This window comes from Primulina tabacum, chromosome 1, assembly GCF_025594145.1.
Source record: "Primulina tabacum isolate GXHZ01 chromosome 1, ASM2559414v2, whole genome shotgun sequence".
Taxonomy (NCBI): Eukaryota; Viridiplantae; Streptophyta; class Magnoliopsida; order Lamiales; family Gesneriaceae; genus Primulina; species Primulina tabacum.
Genome location: NC_134550.1, coordinates 55,260,253 through 55,281,088, shown reverse-complemented (window position 1 = coordinate 55,281,088; position 20,836 = coordinate 55,260,253). Strand labels below are relative to the sequence as shown.

General features: G+C 33.6%; 4 protein-coding genes across 7 annotated transcripts in view; 3 read left to right on the top strand and 1 right to left on the bottom strand.

Annotated features, from left to right (window-relative positions):
• The first annotated feature begins 414 nt into the window (after positions 1 to 414).
• On the top strand, positions 415 to 1,741 carry LOC142519903 (isoaspartyl peptidase/L-asparaginase-like). Of its 2 annotated transcripts, none has more exons than XM_075622925.1 (3): positions 415 to 722; positions 938 to 1,167; positions 1,311 to 1,741. In XM_075622925.1, exons 1-3 carry the CDS (start codon positions 558 to 560, stop codon positions 1,312 to 1,314), a joined length of 399 nt encoding a protein of 132 aa, XP_075479040.1. In that variant the 5' UTR covers positions 415 to 557; the 3' UTR covers positions 1,315 to 1,741. The 2 variants fall into 2 exon arrangements, with proteins under 2 accessions (XP_075479040.1, XP_075479034.1); XM_075622919.1 differs by having other exon boundaries at positions 935 to 1,167.
• A 306-nt stretch (positions 1,742 to 2,047) lies between these two features.
• On the bottom strand, positions 2,048 to 3,428 carry LOC142551339 (protein SPIRAL1-like 1). The gene is made up of 2 exons (XM_075660531.1): positions 3,124 to 3,428; positions 2,048 to 2,408 (listed from the first exon to the last, which is right to left on the bottom strand). The coding sequence occupies exons 1-2, from the start codon at positions 3,376 to 3,378 to the stop codon at positions 2,328 to 2,330; spliced, it is 336 nt and encodes a 111-aa protein (XP_075516646.1). The 5' UTR covers positions 3,379 to 3,428; the 3' UTR covers positions 2,048 to 2,327.
• A 4,742-nt stretch (positions 3,429 to 8,170) lies between these two features.
• On the top strand, positions 8,171 to 14,537 carry LOC142551329 (protein EARLY FLOWERING 5-like). 2 transcript variants are annotated; one of them, XM_075660512.1, is made up of 9 exons: positions 8,171 to 8,457; positions 8,993 to 9,086; positions 9,878 to 9,963; positions 10,550 to 10,599; positions 10,703 to 10,769; positions 10,849 to 10,930; positions 11,095 to 11,507; positions 12,438 to 12,971; positions 13,976 to 14,537. In XM_075660512.1, exons 1-9 carry the CDS (start codon positions 8,374 to 8,376, stop codon positions 14,186 to 14,188), a joined length of 1,623 nt encoding a protein of 540 aa, XP_075516627.1. In that variant the 5' UTR covers positions 8,171 to 8,373; the 3' UTR covers positions 14,189 to 14,537. The 2 variants fall into 2 exon arrangements, with proteins under 2 accessions (XP_075516627.1, XP_075516633.1); XM_075660518.1 differs by lacking the exons at positions 8,171 to 8,457; positions 8,993 to 9,086 and adding an exon at positions 9,649 to 9,682.
• A 4,138-nt stretch (positions 14,538 to 18,675) lies between these two features.
• LOC142551311 (protein LEO1 homolog) overlaps positions 18,676 to 20,836 on the top strand; it is a 30,710-nt gene continuing 28,549 nt past the window's right edge. The window contains exon 1 of one of the 2 annotated variants that reach the window (XM_075660500.1): positions 18,676 to 19,011. The gene's annotated coding sequence lies outside the window, so the exon portion shown is untranslated. The remainder of the gene's footprint in view (positions 19,012 to 20,836) is intronic. The other variant, XM_075660493.1, reaches the window with a different exon arrangement.

The following is a 20,836-nucleotide window of genomic DNA, read 5'->3' as shown; positions in this document are numbered from 1 at the left end:
TATATATAAATGAAACATTGATTCAGAATAGACGCGACTCTTCATAAAACAATTCACCAATTCATGAAAACGCATCATGAAACAATATATTGTTTCCAAATAGTTGTCTTAGCCTTTATGAAAGGTTGTGTGGATTCTGAATAGCTTTTGGGGGCATTGCCCCCAGGCCCCCACGACCTGACCGGACAGGTCGATTCATGTAATTTTCGCAGTAATAACTTTCTTCGTTATCAACAACAAAATAAATCATGAAAAATTGATCTAACAGTTATCTAGATTAGTATATATAATTTTCAATTATTTAATTTAATAAATGTGGGATATTTAAGGATACAAAATCTGATTATCAGTCCGACATAGAATATTGGACTCTGGTCAAATAGTAACATGTCTTTGATATCAGATTGAGAATTACACTATATTATTACCTAACGGATAAATCATACAAAAACAAAGACGAACTGAAGTCAAATTCACTCACTCCACTCCACCTACCAATGCATTAAAAACACACACTCCCAAGGTGTTCCAGTTCGCGCGAGGTGGTGATTGTGGCGATGGGTGGTTGGGCAATAGCACTGCACGGCGGCGCCGGTGGCATCCCTCGTTCGATGTCGCCGGAACGCTTGAAGCCCAGAGAAGCTGCCCTTCACTATTGCCTCCAGATCGGCGTCGATGCTCTCAAAGCTGGTCAAACACCGTTGGACGTTGTCGAACTCGTTGTATGTACTTACAAATTTTTTTATCATCCTCTGTGTATGTCTTCTTTTTTTTTTGCTTCTGATGTATTCTTGGTGAAAAAATAATGAACTGCATGATGTTGGGAGTTCAAAATTTACAAGGTTCTTGCAAGTTTTTAGTCATCAATTTGTCATGGACAAATAAGGAGATGGTTGTTTTGGATATTTAGATTGATTACATACGTTGAATGAAGCAGGTGCGTGAACTTGAAAATAATCCACATTTTAATGCTGGCAAAGGGTACATTTTGACCAGCAACGGCACTGTTGAGATGGAAGCTTGCGTCATGGATGGAAACACGAAGAGATGTGGAGCCGTTTCTGGTCTCACTACAGTGAAGAATGCCATATCTTTAGCTCGACTGTGGATAAAACTCCTCATATATATCTTGCATTTGATGGAGCTGAGGCATTTTCTAGGGAACAGGTTAGTGCATGAGATTTCTTGCATTAGTAATTGATCGCTCTCGATTTAATCGAATTTCCCTTTGAAATTGTGCATATACTCGAATAGGCATGCCTACTCCATTTCGTTGCTGACAAATTTGAGTGGTGCTCTATTGATTGCAGATGATACAGGCATGTTTTATGGGATGAAGTTTTATAATGATCTGCTGATGGAGGCCGGACCCTTGGGATATGTTCATACTCAAGCACTTTTAAAGGACAAAGATACATTTACATTTAAGCAAGGCTGGGGATTTCCAAGGAAGATATATTTCAATGGCGATGAATGCCAGCTTCCCCAACCTGATGCATACCAACCCCACTTTACCCACTCCGCGCATAAAAATCTCGTGACATTTTTAAAGATTGCAGGTTCCATGATTTGGGTCTTTCTATGCATTTGATCGTGATCAGTTTCCTAGTGATTAACTGATGAAATTGTTGAACTTCTGCTATATTTGGTGTTTGCAAGTGTCCTAGAAACATAGCTTCTTCACCTATTTAGTGAAGATTTGAAACACAAACGTATACCTTTTTTTTCTTTAAAGATTTTGATTAACAGTTAATTTTATGTGGCTTCCGGATGAGGTGCACATCAGTGTACGAAGGAAATGGGTACAATACAACAACTTGTGCAATTCTATCATACAAATACATTATATGTACATAAAATGTGGTTTCCATTCGAAAAGTATATCATGTCAACTTTTCAATTAAAATTAAACAACTACTAGATCCTGAAGGCAGTTCACCCGAAATATGTGTAGCTATAATGAAAAACAATTTACTAATTTAATTGAAGTAGTCCTAAGTATAGAGGCGCATTCAAATTTTTGTCTACCTTATTAACGACATCCACGAGCAACAATAGCATGTAATGAAATTCAATCATATCACCACTCACACATTTTAGTTGGCACAAACAAGGACAAGAACTTTAATAAAGAAACAGCTGTCCATGAAGCAAGGAAATGCTCACGAACAACCTCTATTTAGGACAACAAAGTTAGGTTACATAACGATTCACAGTGTCAGATATGAAATTTAAGATGAACATACTGACAATGACTCGAATCAAACGAGACGACGAGACGAACACTAAATCACAAACTCAACTTCGAATGTGCTGAGACAAAGGCATTATTTGGAGCCGTCTCCAAAAAGGTATCCAAGGGAAGATCCACCACCTGGGGCAGCCTGGACTTTAGTAGATGGTCGGTCCTGTTACCAGAAAAGTTAAAAAATTATTATGAATTTCAACAATCTAACCAGATCAGTAGAGTAGCGAGATGGTGACACAATCTACACAATTAAATCCTAAAGAGCAAACACCAGTATGTACAAAGAGGATGGAATAAGAAGAGAGTTTTTCATAACCAAACAAGAGATTTATGAAAGAGCAAAATATTGGGGGAGACAACTTTCAGCGGACAGGGAAAAATAAAGCATATTATGCAAGCCTAATGATTTTAGATATATAGTATTAATAGCATATAATGGATTCAATGAAGATGGTTAGCATATTCATATGAGTTTTGACAAAAATCCTGTCAATTTTCATGGTATGACAGTAGCATTGAAATAGTGTCTAGAAATTGCAGTGAGAGGAAAAAAAATCACGATTCAAAAGTGTAAATTATCAAAGAGAAATAATCAAAGAGAAAAGAATAAAGATCCGATTCGAGTATGATTTTTCCTTGGTTCTTTATTTGTGTGCTATTGCATATAAAAAAGGTTTAATAGGATGATTTTACTGGTTAACTTTTATAGTCCTGGAATCACATGTGGCGTGCCTACATCTTGTTCAACTCTGGGAAGTAACACTAATAAGTACGAATTTGTCGAGTCATTTTTCCCACTAAACATGCATGCGGCGCGACTAAGTAAAAAACCAATGCATAACAATAACAATCGGGATATCGGATTATAAGCATACTGTGAGGAAGTTGCCAGTGTTTTGGCCATCGGCTCGGAGATAGTTGTTCGTTTGGCTTCCATGGATGCCAGCTGGAATTTGCTTATCAGAAACAGAAGGAACCTTCTCTGGTATCGCCTGAGCAGCCACTGGAGCCTGATTCCGAGGAGGAGCTTCCACGATGTTTGTGGTAGATTTTGGGGCAGGGGCTCCACCATCTCCAAAAAGGTACCCTAAAGAACTCTGACCTCCACCACTGCTAACTCCTCGACCCATTCTAGGTTTGGTTCAAATTATCCCAAAAAAAATCCTGCTAAAATCACAAGATAATTTTAATTAGATCAAAATTATAAACAAAACCAAGAACCTCACAACCAAATCAACTGTTTTCTTTAGCAGAATAAAATTATCAGATGTATTGGTTGCAGTAAAATCTACAAAAACGAGCTCAGATCTAAAATACAAAAAAGAAATCTACGCAATGTCGCTACTGATATTTTCTTTTTTTCATCACAACAATCAGAAAGATCTAAAACGGTTTATTCGAAAAAACATTGAAAGCCAATGTAATCTCTGTGAAACTGATTCGAAGCAATAAACATGGAGATTTTTGAAAAATGTAGAGAGAGAAAAAGTGCTGACCTGTGTCGTGAGCGAGAGACGAGAGACCGAGCTGAAACCTCGTGAATTGAGCACACTCACTTTCTATATCTTTGATATTCCTTTCCTCCAATCTTACAACCATGTCCCCTTATGTCAAAACCCATATTTATTCGGTTGGGCCAATGAATGGATTGCATGATAAAATAAATACTAGATCTATTGTGAGACGGTTTCACGAATTTTTATCTATAAGACGTGTCAATTCTACCGATATTTACAATAAAAAGTAATACTCTTAGCATAAAAAATAATATTTTTTCATGGATGACACAAATAAGATATACGTCTCACAAAATGCGACCCGTGAGACCGTCTCACACAAATTTTTGTCAAAATATAATTAATTTTTTTATCGGGACGAGCGTTTATCAAGAGCTCGAGAGTCGATATTTTTTTGTTTTAGTTGCATTATTTTGAGTGTGTCATATGGGACTGTTCAGTATGTTTAAATGTTCAGCGTGATTTGCATATTATTACGAATTAGCACATCAAATCCCAAAGTTAAAGTAAAAAACTCATTTATTCCGTTATTCGATTTTTTTCACATTGTTCAACATATAAGTTTATAGAAAAAAAAATTAGACATTATATGTCATTGGATCAACATGAGAGAAACGATGTTATTTTATTAAAATTAAATATTTTATTTAATTTCAAAAAATCTATTATATCATATTAACTATTACATATAAACATTTTTCTAGTACTTTCCGATAATTAATAACGTTAATAAGTTGATTTTTTAGAATATTTATAATGGGACATTATCCAATAATAAACATTGAGATTTCAGAAAACTTTTATCTATATTTATAAATAGTCTTTCCATTTTTTCTTTTGAAAAACAAAATTATAGAGTCGGTGAATTTTAATTTGAGAATAAATTAAGAATTTATATTATAATCCAACCATCACTTCACTAAATGATAAAAGTTATATCAAGAAAAATTTACTGGATTTTGACCGTACGGATTTATTGGTGTAAATATTCCAAGAAAAGGGTATTGGAGATGTCATATTATTTTATGAATTTTCTGAATATATTTTTTTAATATGTAATATTTGGTGGGTTTTTTTATCTAAAAAATACAAAAATATATATTAAAATCTACCATAATAAAAAGTAAAAAGTAAATCATTTTTGTTATACAAGTAAGGTTTGAAAATTGAAAACTCCAACTTTGCCAGTTTATTTCAGTTTCCAAGGTATCGCGATTTCAAAACAGGCCCTTTGAGTTTTCTTATAAAAAATAATTTTTAAATATTTTGGACAAATATAATTGGTTTTTATATTCATTGAGTAATAGATCAAATAATATATAATAAATTTTTGTATTATTTATTTACAAAACCCAATATTTGGTGATTATCCGATTGCTTGCGATCATACGGACGCTTCCCTGAATAGTTAAGCTATCTTTTCCTTCGTACTGAGTAACCTTATACAAGGTGTGCTTATTACAGTATTTGGATTTGCCTTAAGTATTTTATGTAGAGTAAGTCTTTTGTGAGACGATTTCACGAATCTTTATCTGTGAGACCAATCAACCCTACCGATATTCACAATAAAAAGTAATAATTTTCCTTATAGGACCTAAATAAGATATCTGCTCACACCGTCTCACATAAATTTTTGACTTTTTGTAGAGCTTGAGTCAAAACATTAAATGATACAAATATATATAATCAAATAATGTCGTCAAAATATTAAATAAACGTGAATATAAACATCTATCAAGTAAAAAGTCGCTCGTATTAGTATTTTTTGTTTTTTTTTTTCTACTGTCGAACAGAGTATGTGAGACATGATTTGTATATATTATTTCGGTTCGAGTAAACTGCAGCCACGCAGTCTATGAGACAACGTTGTCTGAATAATATAAAAAGCTTTATTTATTCAAAAGCTTATTTTATCATAAGCCTAGCGAAATCACTTTATCAATCAAATTTGTTGGATATAGTTCGTAATGCATTAATTGTCTGACAGTAGGAAAAAAGCAATAAGATTTCGAAAGGCTTGTAAAAATATGTGAATTTAGGCAATGTTTATTTGTTCTAATAAGCATATAATTATATAGCAATAATTATATCAATATAAAGTTTACTTATTTTTTACGGTTCATACTAACTCATAAAGTTCACTCATGCATGCTAACCCATCGGACCAAAGATTGTTGGTCTCACGTATGCAGGGGCGGAGGTATATTAGGGGCTGGGTTGGGCTCTAGCCCCACCTAATTTAAAAAAAAATTAAATATGGTTTATTTTAAAAAATTTATTGATTAGCCTCAAAATCCAATCTATTTTTCTCATTTTTCACTTTGTCTCATACCTCATCTCTATTATTTTCTCTCAAACTATCATAATTTTCATTACTTCAAATGGTCGTAACTTCAGCATCGATCGCCTATTTTTCAAAATCGATTGTAGATTCGGAAAACTCATGGCATAAGCTTTCTTTTAATACCAAAATTTCGAAGTTTCTTTGTCGTCTTAAAATCAGCCGTAGCTAATCGGTCGCCGTTTTCACCGAAAATCATGAGGAAATCTTACTGTTAGTTCGTTCTTGTTGTTCTTAGTTATATTTCGAATTTTAAAGGTAATTTCAGATTTTAGTAGTTTCGAAATTTGGGTATTTTGGTTTTTTTGAATTTCGATAATTGATATATATTAAATTGTTGATTGTAAGTACTATATTTGAGCCGATTGATGTATTTATAATTTTTTTGAATTTATTTGAGCATTATTTTGAATTTCCAAATTTTATATTGGAGATTGACGATTTTTAATGTTGATTATTAATTATTTGGATGTTTAGATGCTATGGAAAATATCAATGCGAATTTATGGAATTTTGTAGTCATTTTTGAAAAATTCAGAATTATGTAAATAGGATTTTCGAACTTATAAGGCTGTAAAAATTTTATATTTAAATATATTATGCCTTAAGATTGTCAAATGTTAACTTCGCAATTGTTTTGGAATAATTATAATTGTTCGAGGTTTATTGGATTAACAACGGAACAAGCAATTTCAGCAATGAAACTTGTTAAAACAGCTCTTCGTAACAAAATGGAAGCAAAGCTTTTCGAAGATTCTATGATAATCTACATTGAACGAGATTTGGTTGAAAAAATTGATAACGATTTAATAATTAATGAGTTTTATTCTAAAAAGAATCGAATAGCACAACTTCAGTAGTGTTTTAGCTCCATATTTTTGAAGGTATTAAATATTAAATACTCTTGTTCTATGTTTTCATGAAGTCAATGTTTACATTTTTTTTATTTTAAATTTTTTATTTAATTATTTATTTTATTAAATACCATATGGGACGGAGCCAGCCCCAGGTAATTTTGAATCCTGGGTCCGCCCCTGCACGTACGGTAATGCGAGATAATAAATATGAAAATAAAAAATAATCTGGACACTGGGATTTACATTGAAAATCCCTAAAAATTATTAGGGTAAAAACCACGGGCAAGATGAAAATAATTTCACTATAATATTTTACGGTGTACAACCACTCACTGTATTTTCAAAGAGAACACTCTCTTAATACAGGAGAACAAACACATCACAAATATTATATAACTAAGCACTCAAATGCTATAAGACAAGAGAAAACTCGAAAAAGAGATGATTTCGGAAGGGAGAGATGGAGCTCTTTGTTACAAGTATTTCAATCAGATATCTATTAAAAGTAGCACGAGTAAGATGATGAATGGAATATTATTTTTATCAATATTTTCTTGAATAAATTAAAGATCACCCGCATGTTTTTTGCAGGGATAAAGTATTTTTAAATCATCAGATCCAAACTTTCAGATAAAATATATTTATGCAATATATGTTTCACAGTTTTTTTATGCACTCTCTGCGTCCACGTGTCATTTCACTGATGAAAATCAATGCAAAACATTTGAAATATATTATTAATATATGAAATTTGAGTACCTAAATTTTTCGGATCTGGGACATAAAATAAGATATTGAGTATTAAATTGAAATAATTTTATTAATATCAACACTTATTATAATACATGTTTGAATACTAATTTAAGAAACTTAGGTACAAAAATATTATATCAACTATTTACACTTTAGTTCTAAAAAGATGAAATGTAAAACATATATTGGTCAAATATTTTTATACACTGAACACACATGTTTTTTTATTCATATATGAAATAGTTGTTTGTACCTAATTTTTACATCGGAGAAGATTTGTGGGGCAGAGAGTGTAGAAAAGTTCTCTGGTGGATCATGAGAGTGCGAATAAATAATCTCTTTCAACCCCAAAGCCAAATTTTGAAATTGAATATTTAAAAACAATTTACCCTTTTTCCTTGATGGTCCAACAAATCCAAGTTGAGTGGAGCCTTTAAAAAATGGGCCATTGGACGGTTTGGATCCACCCCAAATGGTAACTTGGATACCCGAAACCAGCTCAACAAACAAAACCCGAAACCGCCGCTTACAGCTCGCCAAATACTCATTTTCCCTCTTTCCCCAGCCTCGGCCGGATACTACGTCGCCTGAGACCAGAAACCAAAGGAAAACAAGTGGAGAAAGGATAATTAAAGCAATCAGCGAACAAGCGTCGCAATGGTGAAGACAACGAAGGGTGGAAAAACTATGAATCCGACCGATGCCTATCGGAAAGAGATTCGTAAAAAGGAATTGAAGCGGGTGGGTTATCTCGCGCTGTGATTTTGTTTTTTTACCTTTCATTTACATACTTATTTATTGGGAATAAGTTGGGTTTTTTTTTTTGCCCCCTATTTCTCTGTTTTTTTTCCTTCAGGATTCTAGTTTTTGCTCAGTTAAGTTTTTTGTTTATTTAAATTTCGAAATTGGCCTTAATTGGAATTTTTCGAAGCTGAATTGATGGGTACCTGAGTAAGAAAATTTAGGCACGAGCATATTGAGTTAGAATTATTCGTTTTTTAAGGAAATTTTTGTAATTGATGGTTTAGAAGTGGTTCATTTTTTTTGGTTATGGACCCATGGTTAGCTCTTGTTAATCAAGATTATAGTTTATCGTGATCGTTTACTTTTCAAAAAAAAAAAAATACTAGGATTTTAATAATTTTTTATTCGCGGAGATTGCCTGCCTTTTCACTTCCCTTGATACTCCCATGGTGGATTTTACGAACTGTAGTTAATATGAATCTTCATTGGGCACTGTCAACTGACTGAAGTTGATGAGAACGTTGTTATACAGAATAAAAAGGAACGGAAGAAGGTGCGAGAAGTTGGAATCTTGAAGAAGGATCCCGAGTCGCTGAGAGATCAAATTCAAAAGCTGGAAGCGATGAGTAAGTCATGAGGTTTTGCTTTTGTATAGTACTACACTCTGTCACATAATTAACTATGTAACTTTAGCTATCACAGTATGCCAAGTTGTGGCATAATCCACTGTTGTTGCACGAGAAAAGTGGTCTTTCAGCTGGGTAAATCTTATTGGAAAAGATTCTATTAAAGCAACAAGCTATACTCTGCCTCCTTATTCACAATTTTTTGTAGCACTAGTTAACTCAGGTGTACGTGATTTTAGAATCAGCGTGATGGCATCTCCATAAAATTTATAATTAGACTAATTACCAGCCAGTGAAATTTTTGTGGTAGAAGATGTGATTGCCCAGTTCTTTTGCAAGTATAATTATATCATCTTCTTTTGCCTAAATTTCTTTTTTGTTTTCCCTTTTTTGTCATTTATTTCTTCTATAAGAACACAATTTCTTGAGACATACTGTTGAACTGGTGGTTGTCATTATAATGGTCTGTTCACATGCTAGTGCTAGTGTGCTGAAGATATGGTTGTTGCTGCTTCTAGGTCCTGCAGTTGAAGAGTTCAAACCATGGTTTTAGTTAAATGAAACACTTGTCACTTCTATGTTTGGTCCAGGAATAGGTCTACATTCTGCATACTTTGTTTGTATCACTGTGTATCACACATGATCAGTTTGAGTGATGACGGAGAGAGGGTTGGAGGAAAGAAAGGAAAGGGAAGAGAGAGATGCTCTAGACTATTAGAATTTTTGTTTTTCCCTAAGAGAAAAATCTGATTTTATATGGTCTCCTGATCTGTGTTCTATTGATTCTGCAGAAGCAGATGGAGCCTTGGACAAAGCTAGAAAGCACAAAAAGCGGCAACTTGAGGATACACTGAATCTTGTGATCAAGAAGAGAAAGGTGATTGCTAAACTGTATGCACATTGGAAGAAATTCGATCGTGTAGGATTATAGTCTCCGAGATTAATCTATTCTGCAGCATTATAAACAATGAATTTGTGTTTCATGTTTTCCACAATTGATGATTTTAGAAAAATAGATTATATTGGAACTTCAAGTTGTATTACTCATCATGAAAACACAGCCAACCTTACTGCTCAAGATGTGCCAAGTAATACCAAGGTGTTGATTCAGCGATGACTGCATGCACATATTTCACTTGCTAGAATGTAATGCAATATCAAACACTCGAACATTTTTTTGCCTACACGTTTATGGAAAACTTTTTTCGCTGGAAACATATCTGCCATTATGATATCTGTGGGCATTTTAGCTTGCTTCGCTAGAAAAATTACTCTTGCTGCTCAATTATATACATTCTTGTTAAGAGTTTTGCATAAATTTTGTGCAATAATCTATCTATACTATATATCAAGTTAGAGGACATTAGTGATATCTCTTGTGTTTCAAAATTTGTATATTGTGTATAAAGCTAGAGGACAGTATAAAGTGACATTAATAGTATAATTTCCCTTTTGTTGACCAGGAATACGAAGATAAATCAAAGGAAAAAGGTGAAGCAACTGTTATGTTCAGGTCAGTTTTCCCTTGTCTTACTCATAAAACTATTCTTTTATTTTACATATGGATATTCATATCAATTCTTAGTTCAAAGTTCTGTTATGCTACTCTTTTCTAGCCATTTGGGGCCTGTTAGAAGGCGGACTACAGAAGAGGAAGAAAGAGTCAATCATCCTAGACCTGAAGTAAGTTATCGTAGTTTTCCCTGGTTTACAAACTTTTTTGTTGATCTGTGACCCCACACAAATAGATTTATTGACGCAGGACTCTGTGTATTATCACCCAACTCTAAATCCTTCTGGAGCTCCTCCACCTGGAAAACCACCAATGTTCAAGTCATCCATAGGTATTCTTTGTTCTTCTACTTTATATTACTCAATGTTCATGTCATCCAGGTGTATGTTAATTGTTATTTTTTTCTTTGGTACCACAACATATTTCTTCTTCCCTACTAGCGACCTCATCCATAATCTCTACATGTTAGATTCTTATGTTTATTTTGAACTGCAGGACCCAGGATCCCTTTACCAGAAGCTTCAGCAAGTAATATCACATCTTCATCAAATCCCGAGTCAGAGGATGCTCTGTTATCAGTCCCGCCTTTTCCACCTCCACCTCCCCCTTTGCCCATTTCTAATTTAGATTCTGGAGATGATTCTGTTGTTCCTGCGGGTTTGCCTTTGCCACCGCCACCCCCTATGCCTCCAAAGCATGCAAATGTAGATGTTACCACAATATTGCCTCCACCGCCTTTGCCTCCTCCTCCTCCACCCGGACCACCTCCAAAAGAACTGCTTGCTGTTCGTCCTCCTCTTCCTCCTCCCCCACCTATTCACCAATCTTTTCAACCACCTCCTCCTGGTACTTTTGGTAGTGAGAAGCCGGCAAAATCAGATGATTCAACCACCATGAATTCAAATCAGGTATACTTCTAACTTAATTCACTTTAAACTCTTTGTCTACTCTTCAATCGTATAAAATATCATTTTTTCCCATCAAAATAGATACTGTCAATTCATGCAGACGTTATTATCTATTTTCGTGAAAATTATTTCATAGCACATTCAACATATTTTCATATCCCGAGATTTCTGTATGTTACCTTTTTCGTTTAAAGCTTATTCTACTGTATTAATAATAAAAGACTCAATATATCAAATTCTGGTATTTTTTTTCTCAAAGTCACCCTGATTAAGTTGTTTTATAAAAAAAATAAACAGTCAACAACATGATATTTCTTCTTATTTTCTGAAGTGATTTTCTTATATGCATTGGTAAATAATGACCCCTGCATGAATATCAAGAGCCTTTTATATTTTCTTTTTACCACATGTTGATTCATATTAATCAATTCTTTTTTCAAATTATTTTGAATGATTTGGTTTTATTTTCTTAAATCTATATTTATGGATGTGTAAATGATTATTTATTATGGATACAGTTTACTGTTTACATGAGATTATATTAATATATATCATACCACCGTTCGTATAATTATCATATTCTAAATTGATCTATTTATATCTAAAAATTGTTAGACACAGTTACGTAAATTAATGTTAATTTTTTTGTTATAATGTAATAGTTGTGTTTTACTATGAAATTTAAAATACCGTACATAAAATGATACCATTTTAATATCATATAATGTTTATTTCTAATCATGTGTAATTTTTAAATAATATTTAAAGTTTTAGACGAAATCCGAAATGGAATTTATTATAAATTCATTTGAAATCCAATTCCTTTTTTAATCCATGCCAAACGTAGCCTTAATCTAAAAAAATTGGTGGATTACTTGAGTTGTGAAATAATTTTCTTAGTTGATGATTATCTTGTTCTGGTTCTCTCAGATGCCTACTGTTCTTCCTCCAGCTCCTCCACTACCAGGGCTGTCTTCGAAGTCTGGAAATAATCAACCGGAAAGCTCGTATTCTGAATCTGTGATAAAAGCTAGTTCCGAGGGCAAAGATTTTCTAAATATGGTTCCTCCACCACCATCAATAAGGCAACAACCACTAGTGTCTGGAGCTCCCATGCACCTAAATTTGCAGCCACAGCCAGATGTACCACCTTCAGGAATTTTGCGCTTTCCACCACCTCCGCCTCCAAATGATATGCGCCCTCCTCTGTCCACTCCTGGAATGGCCGGACAACCTGTTCCACCTGGAGTCATGGTGCCACTGTTACCGATGCCACCTTTTGGACCTCCTACTGGTCCTCCACTAATGATGCAACCCCCACTTCCACCTGGCCCACCTCCCATTGCACAAGATGGTTTTATTGCTAGAATGTCTGCTCCTCAGAAGCCATCTTATGTTAAATCTGCTGCTTCAACTGTTGTAAAGAAGCCTCTGGCACAGCATACCCCCGAGCTTACAGCTATGGTGAGTTTCTCTACTAATTTTTCCTTGCCTATTACCAATTCAAAATAGTTTTGAATATGGTGCTGGTGCTGGTGCTGGTGCAAGATTCATGAATGATGATATATGTGCATCTCAATAATAGATCAAATTGGTTTCACACTCGGTCTACTCCTGGTTAGTAAATGTTGGAGAGACCTCAATCGTTGCTGAATTTTACACATTATGTTATCAATCGTTATGCAATCAATCTACCTTACTCCCCAACCCCCACCCATCGTGTACCAGTTTCACTTAAAGTGTTCCTGGTAGTGTAAAGTATTTGTTGGTTGCAAGAGATTAATTAAATGTACCATATAGTAACCGATACTAATGATTATAATAGATTGCTTTAAAATAATGTGCAAAGCTGGTTTCTTGAGGATTAAGATTGAGTTCTGAATCTGAATCTCACTAATTTTTAGCACAGAGTGGTTTGTGTTAAAGGAAAATGGAATTCAGACCCGTGCTCTAACTGTATTGATATTCAGGTGATGGGGTAAAAATTAATAGGCACAGAGGGCTTTCACGTTTCTGTGTTTTAAGTTTGTCTTCGATTCACTGTTAGTTAAATAAATATATTGCATTCCTTAAAAAGGTCAAATAAGAATAATGTGTCCTCACAGTTTAGTAATCAGTATTAAGTATTGAGGATAATTGTGAACCGACGAGTTTTGAGTAAATGGGTATGCACAAAAGTGGAGCGTTTTTGTATTCATTAGCGTGAAGTCCAATGCCAATATGCGTTGCTCATAAAAATTGGGGATAGAGAATCTCTAGCCATGTGTACAGCACCCAAGAATTTTGAATGATCTTTACTTGTGTTCTTGAGGGAGGAGAGTAGAACTTCTACTTCGGGGAAAATATTATATACGAAAATTTGAAATTTTATGATCTAGTGGGAGGATTACTGCTTCTTCCCCTATCTTGCCTTTGTGAACCATGCAATGCTCTTTTTTTGTTAAAAGTTTTTCTCTCTTTTTTTTCAGGTTCCTGCCTCTGTACGTGTGAGGAGAGAGTCTGCACTCCCAAAACCGAAGTCGAAATCATCAGCTGTTTTACCCACAAACCGGTCTATAGCATCACCCGCGAAAAAACAAGAATCCATTACATCCTCTTCCGCAACAAAGCCCCAAAGTATTGATGACTCATATACCGCATTCTTAGAGGACATGAAAGCCCTTGGTGCACTTGATAGTTGAGCTGAAACTTTGCATGATTGGAGGTCCAAAGCACAAAAATGGTCATTTGGCAGAGGCGAAACTTAATCTTGCAGCAACATTACCTTCATTTTCTACTGTACTTTATTTCCACCCTGAGTCGGTGTCAACTTTATGTTGCTCCCGTACATTGGTGTGGAGACAGCTGACGATCTCTAGCGGGTGAAACTTCAAGCCTTGTTGATCTATTTACATGGGCGGGTTACGTTTTGTTTACTCTACAAGGAAGGAAATTGTAAGTTACATACATTCAAATTATTCCGCTCATCTCTCGCTGTAGTCGAACTCGCTAATATTTAGTTTCCAAGACCAACCGCTGAAATTGTTAAGAGTGGCTGGCAGCGTAAAAAATCTCTCCACCATTTCTTGAAATAAGAAAAATTCCTCCAAAAGCGATGGACATTCTTGAAAAACATCATTATAGCTTTATTTAAAACTAAAAAGGTCTCTCTCTGTTGGGGTTGGGGCCAGGATAGTATTAAAATTAACACGAAAACTTTTGTTAGATTGTTTCGGGTTAATTTTATGAGAGACAAATTGTAGGGACTCGGACGCTAATTCCAATTTTAATCATTCTTAGGAATGAATCAATCAATCATTATAAACAGGGTTTAATTTTTTTTTTTTAAAATACAAAGCGGAAACATAATGTTAGTTACTTCAAATTACATATTAAACATAAACATACAAATTTTGTATTATCTACAAGAACTCAACTAGGTTCAACTATATATTAGTGCTGAATTCTAAGTTGCTTTGGAGTCCGGATCTCCACGCTATCTAGTCCAGCCTCGTTCTCTTCATGACCCTGATCCTATCTCACCTGTTGCCATGCACACATACAAACAAGACAATAGCCGGATAACTCCGGTGATAATTACATTCTCAGTATAAATCATGTATACATGCAATAATATAATCAATATAAACACATATAACCGACATTCATAACATGTATCCAAATCAGATTATAAATCCATATTAAGAATAAATCATATTGTAAACATATATCATCATCAGGAACATAAATCGACATGAATCAATATAAACTGTCAATCGTACTCGTGACTCCACGACTCAGACTAGACTCAATCCTCGTCTAGGGATCCCGGTTTCCAGATGTGGGTATTCCTATATCGACCAACAGTAATAGAAAAGACTCCAGTTCTATCTACGTCGATATAACCAAATATCCAGAGTCCTGACCTAACCGTCATGGACTGTGGCCCTATCACCAATATCCTATCTTGTGACATCGTGCAATGTGCCCGTGGCGATCCCACCACTATCAGGCACATATGTCCCAAGATTCCTATACTATCTTGTGACATCGTGCAATGTGCCCGTGACGATCCCACCACTATCAGGCACATCTGTCCCAAGATTCCTATACTATCTTGTGACATCGTGCAATGTGCCCGTGGCGATCCCGCCACTATCAGGCACTTCTGTCCCAAGATTACTCGTCGAGAATCGTTTAACACATGCTCTCTATAAATCCATAGAACAAACATATCAAATCAAGTCAATGCAAATAATAACAAATAGTATGTGATTTAGGGAAACTCAAGTCCAAACCTCACTCGAGTTGTGCAATCCCAACTCAACATTAATTTATACCTTTATCTTCTCGGTCTGACGAAGACGAAGTCCCGAATTCAAGTCTGTCCATATCCCATCTGATAATGACAATCGAATAAATAAAATTTCAGTATATAACTCAGTTCAAAACCTGTTCTGATCAATACTCAAATCAAAACATAATATAATCAATGCCAATCGACATATGGTACCACAATACAATCTCAACCAATACCGAATCTGCTCAATATCAATTTACGGATGTTTCGACGGCATAATAATACAATCTCGATAACCCCGTCAGTCCCAACATCACAGATATAGTACCAGAACTCATAATCAGTATCGATACAAATCATAATCTCAACGATAATACAAATCTGATATCGATTCTTAATCAAATCGACTCCGAAAATCATAACAATTTCATACGGTATCTGTTCTTCGATCCGATTTCGATTATACAATGTCTGATGTCGCAAGAACACTATATATGAATCCTATTCAATTCTAATAATGCCATAATTTCAAAGCATGTCAAAACGTAACAAAACTTACGTCCAATTGTAGCTTGTGTCGATAAGAACACAGTACTGTATTCGGATTGGAATTCTGACCGGCGGATCTTTCACAAAAGGCGTAAGGATTTTCAACGCATTTACAGAAACTTTTCTCGACTCCTATTTCTTTTTCCTTCTTCTGAAATGCAAACTTATTTCTTATATATATATATATATATATATATATATATATATATATATATACACACACGTTGCCAGGTTATGGCAAGTGGCTTGTTCTTGTTTTGCATGCCGCGCGCATATGCGCGGGAAGTTCTATCCGGAAATCAGCTGCTGGACTGCTCGCGCATATGCGCGATATATGCGCGAGACCTACTATCTCGTGCATTCCACCACCCGCGCATATGCGCGCCTTCTGCCGCGCATGTGCGCCGAACTCTCCGGAGTTCTTACTTGTGCTACCTATCACCTCGCGCATATTTTGCGGCTTTCCCAGTCTAATCCATACCGTCCATATTTACCTTAATTAACCCAGAAATCATCTTAGATTAATCTCAGATTACAGTAATTAAAATCTCGGGCATTACACAAATAATTTATTCGATCAATAAAAAATATTATTTTATTTCAAATTTAAAATTTTTATTCAATATATTATTTAATTATAAGTCAAAAGATTATGAATTAATTTTAACTTCACTTCAATAGTTAACACAAGGTTAAGTGTTAAGAAACATGATATTTCAAAACTTGATTGATATTCGATGGGATTTTTTTAAACTAAATGAAATGCTTGCCAAATAAAAGATATTTCATGGGATATGGACAACATAAAAATCATTTTAAATATTAAATTTTTATATCTAACTCAAATAAATTTTATATTATTTTTTTAAACTTAATAAAATATGATATTCTTAAAATTATGTATTATAATTCACACGTTTTATTATAGTTTGCATATATAATATTTTGATAAATTTATATAAAAATCAAATAAAAATATTTTATACTTAAAAAGTCATATAACTAATAAAAACTCCATTATTTTTTATTTTAAAAGTTTAATTTATTAAATTTTGATCAAAACCCCTCGTGAATGTTTTTATTTCGATTTTTTTTTAAAAATTAATTAATAATGATATGATTTTTTTGTTATTTTTATTATAGTTTTTTCTTTTTATAACATGATAGACAGTACATCAATATTTACAAAAATATAATTATGCAAGCTTTTAAAAATGGGTGATGTATGATTTTTTATGTCAAATAATATTATTTTTAACTATCAAAATTCAGTTCTTAAATCATATTTAACTTTTATACCAAACATAAAAATTGGATTTTAAATCGTTAGATCTCAATTTCAAGTCAAAATCCAATCCCAAATCCAAATCAATTTTTATTCATACACACATATTGTTAAAAACCGTTATGTTGCACTTGGTAAAGTCTTTTTTGCTTTATTTAAAATACAAAAAAACTCTTGTGAGACGATCTCACAGGATCAATTTCATGAGACTGGATATCTTATTTAGGTAATCCATAAAAAATATTATTTTTTATTCTAAGAGTATTATTTTTTATTGTAAATATCAGTAGGGTTGACCCGTCTCATAGATAAAGATCCATGAGACCGTCTCACAGAAGACATACTCTTTAAAATACTCGATTATTAAACTTTCCCATCTATTCTAAAAGAGTAAATATTAATATTTATTATTCAAATCAATTATAATAATCCATCATTTATAATTTTATTTTATTTCTTTCTAATATTTATATTTTGAAGTAGTAGTTCTTTTCAATAGACTGTAAAAAATAAATCATGAATTAACCGTGTATATAATAAATGATAAAAAAATATTACTAATTTTCAAATAGATAACTTGAAGCAAAATAAATATTTAATTCATGAATATTGTAAATAACAACAAAACTTTTCCTCTCTATGTTTGTGTTCTTTGTTTTCTAATTTTAAGGCGTGCAAAAATCAATGTATATATGAACACATATACACATGAAAAAATTGTGTGAGACGATCTCACAGGATCGTATTTTGTGAAACGCATCTCTTATAAGAATCTCTCTAATAGAGATAAAGAAGTTGTTAAGTTTTTTGATTTCCCAATTTTACCCTTATTTTATAACAAAATTATATATTTGTTTTTATTTTTTTAAATCTCAAAAAACATTTTTTTTATTTTTGTTTTAAATTATAACTATTCAAATAGCACTTTAGTCCTTCGAAGATTTGTCAAATTTTATTTTTTTTATAATTAATTATAAAAAAAATTGTATACGCATGCACCTCGTGTGCCAAGTAGGTAGTACATATTATGTTTTCATATTAAAACAGCAAAATCTAATGGTCGTTTAGAGTAAATCAAGATCAGATGCTGCAGCTCATTGATCGGAAATATGATGTCATGTCTCTGCTGCTCCTATGCCACACTGCGTGGAGCCTCATTATGGCCCGTGAAAGTGAAAATAGTCATATCTTCCTATCCTTCGGCGTCGTCTTCTCTTCTTTCCTTCATCTGTTTCGGTTTCATTAGCTTTCAGTGCAGCTGTTATCCACACCTTAAATTTACCCTTTTGCAGCATTCGTTCCCAGTAGCATGGCGAAATTGTTATGGCATAACTTCGAGTGCCGCGATATTACTACAAGCGGTTCCACTTTCTCTCCTTCTCAATCATTAGGTATGGATGATGCCCTCTTCAATTGTTTTCATGGAGACCCATTTGTTTATTTTCTGTTACTTTGTTCGTATTTATTATTTTGTATCGTGGTACTGCAAATTCCATCCCATATTTCATTATCGTGACAGGATCTCTGTAAAGTGTGATGAGATGAGGTTTTCTTTAATCGTATGAGTTGTGTTGGACAAAATAGTTTGGAATATAATTTAAATCATGAAATCGATAAATATATTGATCGTGTGTGTGCGTGGAGGAAAACGGTTTTGTTCGGTGCTGGACTGCTGCCTGCTGGTCTGCCTTTCAAATTAAGTGTTCTGTTACTAGAAATATTGATATAGTATAGAGAATTTCATGCAATGGATGGGTGTAATCAGGGGTTGTGGATATGATGTAGCAAATTACCTAGTCTTTCTTAGTTATGATTTTTCATAATTATTTTGAAGATGGATTGCGACCGAAAACATGAGACAATCCAAATGTACTTGACTGTGTATTATTTTATGTCTTATGCAAACTTAGAGAAACGTTTTACTTCTGAAATGTGTAGCCTCAGTATCCTGCTTACAAGTCTATGCAAAGAGGAGTACATTACATAAACATATTTTCGTTTACATGGAATACTTTGGTATCAATATTTCCGTCCTATACTATCCATGGAATAACATTGGATTCAGCCTTGAATTTTCTTTAAGGTGATTCCATGCTTCTGGAAGAGTCCAGAGAATTTCATCTAACCTTAACTAACTACAAATGCAGTTTTCGTGCAATTTAAACTGGTATTGACTTGACCATTCATCCTAATTAACCTTGAATTTGTTTTTCACTGAAAAATGAGAATCTTCTTGATTTTTGAATCCTACTATTTTCAAGAAACTGGAATTTTAAAATGATGAATTTTAAAAATAACTGAACAATATAGTTGGGTACTTATGAAATTACTATTTCCAGTGGTGTGTTCCATTACTGCTGCCGTCGCTTCAAGCAGTGAAGTTAGGTATGAGTTTCCTTAAACAAGGATTTTGCTTATTGTATGTATTGAATCATATTTTTTTTAGCAGAAAGGCATCAAGTTTTAATTGTTTTTTTTAATTGGACCATGCGTTGAACCAGGGGTTGGATTTTTTCTCCAAATTATGTGTTGACGGTGTCTGCCACTGGTGATAAGCAGAGTGCCTGCTAGCTAAAGTGCATAGTTATGTCATTTGTATGAGTTGTTTTATAATTACAATACCTTTTCTATCAACTGGTACTTAGAACACTAAATACTTCTTCATATTATCGTATATTGTTCAAAGTCTTTTGTGTGACCAGAGTTCAGGATTTTATTCTTCAGCATCTCATTCTTATAATATTCATATATGCCCTAATATTTTTCTTATAAACCTTTGTGTTACCTCTTGGAACTAATCGTTATCTAACCTTATACAAGCAAATGGTCTGTTATGGACATAAAATACGGAATAATCAACATGATTCATCTACCCATATTGGTCAATGTTGAATAACTGAACATTGGATAATTAAGAGTTTGATTTATTACATAGAGTTATCTGCTGTACTTTATTCCTTATTTTTTAAATTTTAAATAGATTAGGTTAGATTAGATAACATTCATTGGTTTGGTAGGCGTTATAAATTGTACAATATAGTATTTGATTTCACAGATTGAATAAAGTACAGCAGATAACTCTATGTAATAAATCAAACTCTTAATTAAAAAATGCTTCTCTCCCATATTTTTCCTTTTAGAAACTTACATGGTATCAGATGTAAGCACACGCCGATCACTAAGTACAGTATGACATCTTCCTCCTGTGCAAATTCC

Bases quoted from the DNA above. Each gene is read 5' to 3' on its own strand.
- LOC142519903 (XM_075622919.1), top strand. From the start codon at position 558: ATGGGTGGTTGGGCAATAGCACTGCACGGCGGCGCCGGTGGCATCCCT. The intron at 723-934 runs GTATGTACTTAC...CGTTGAATGAAG, and splicing joins TGGACGTTGTCGAACTCGTT to CAGGTGCGTGAACTTGAAAA.
- LOC142551329 (XM_075660512.1), top strand. From the start codon at position 8,374: ATGGTGAAGACAACGAAGGGTGGAAAAACTATGAATCCGACCGATGCC. The intron at 9,087-9,877 runs GTAAGTCATGAG...TTGATTCTGCAG, and splicing joins TCAAAAGCTGGAAGCGATGA to AAGCAGATGGAGCCTTGGAC. The intron at 11,508-12,437 runs GTATACTTCTAA...TGGTTCTCTCAG, and splicing joins CCACCATGAATTCAAATCAG to ATGCCTACTGTTCTTCCTCC.
- LOC142551339 (XM_075660531.1), bottom strand. From the start codon at position 3,378: ATGGGTCGAGGAGTTAGCAGTGGTGGAGGTCAGAGTTCTTTAGGGTAC. The intron at 2,409-3,123 runs GTATGCTTATAA...TTCTGGTAACAG, and splicing joins ACACTGGCAACTTCCTCACA to GACCGACCATCTACTAAAGT.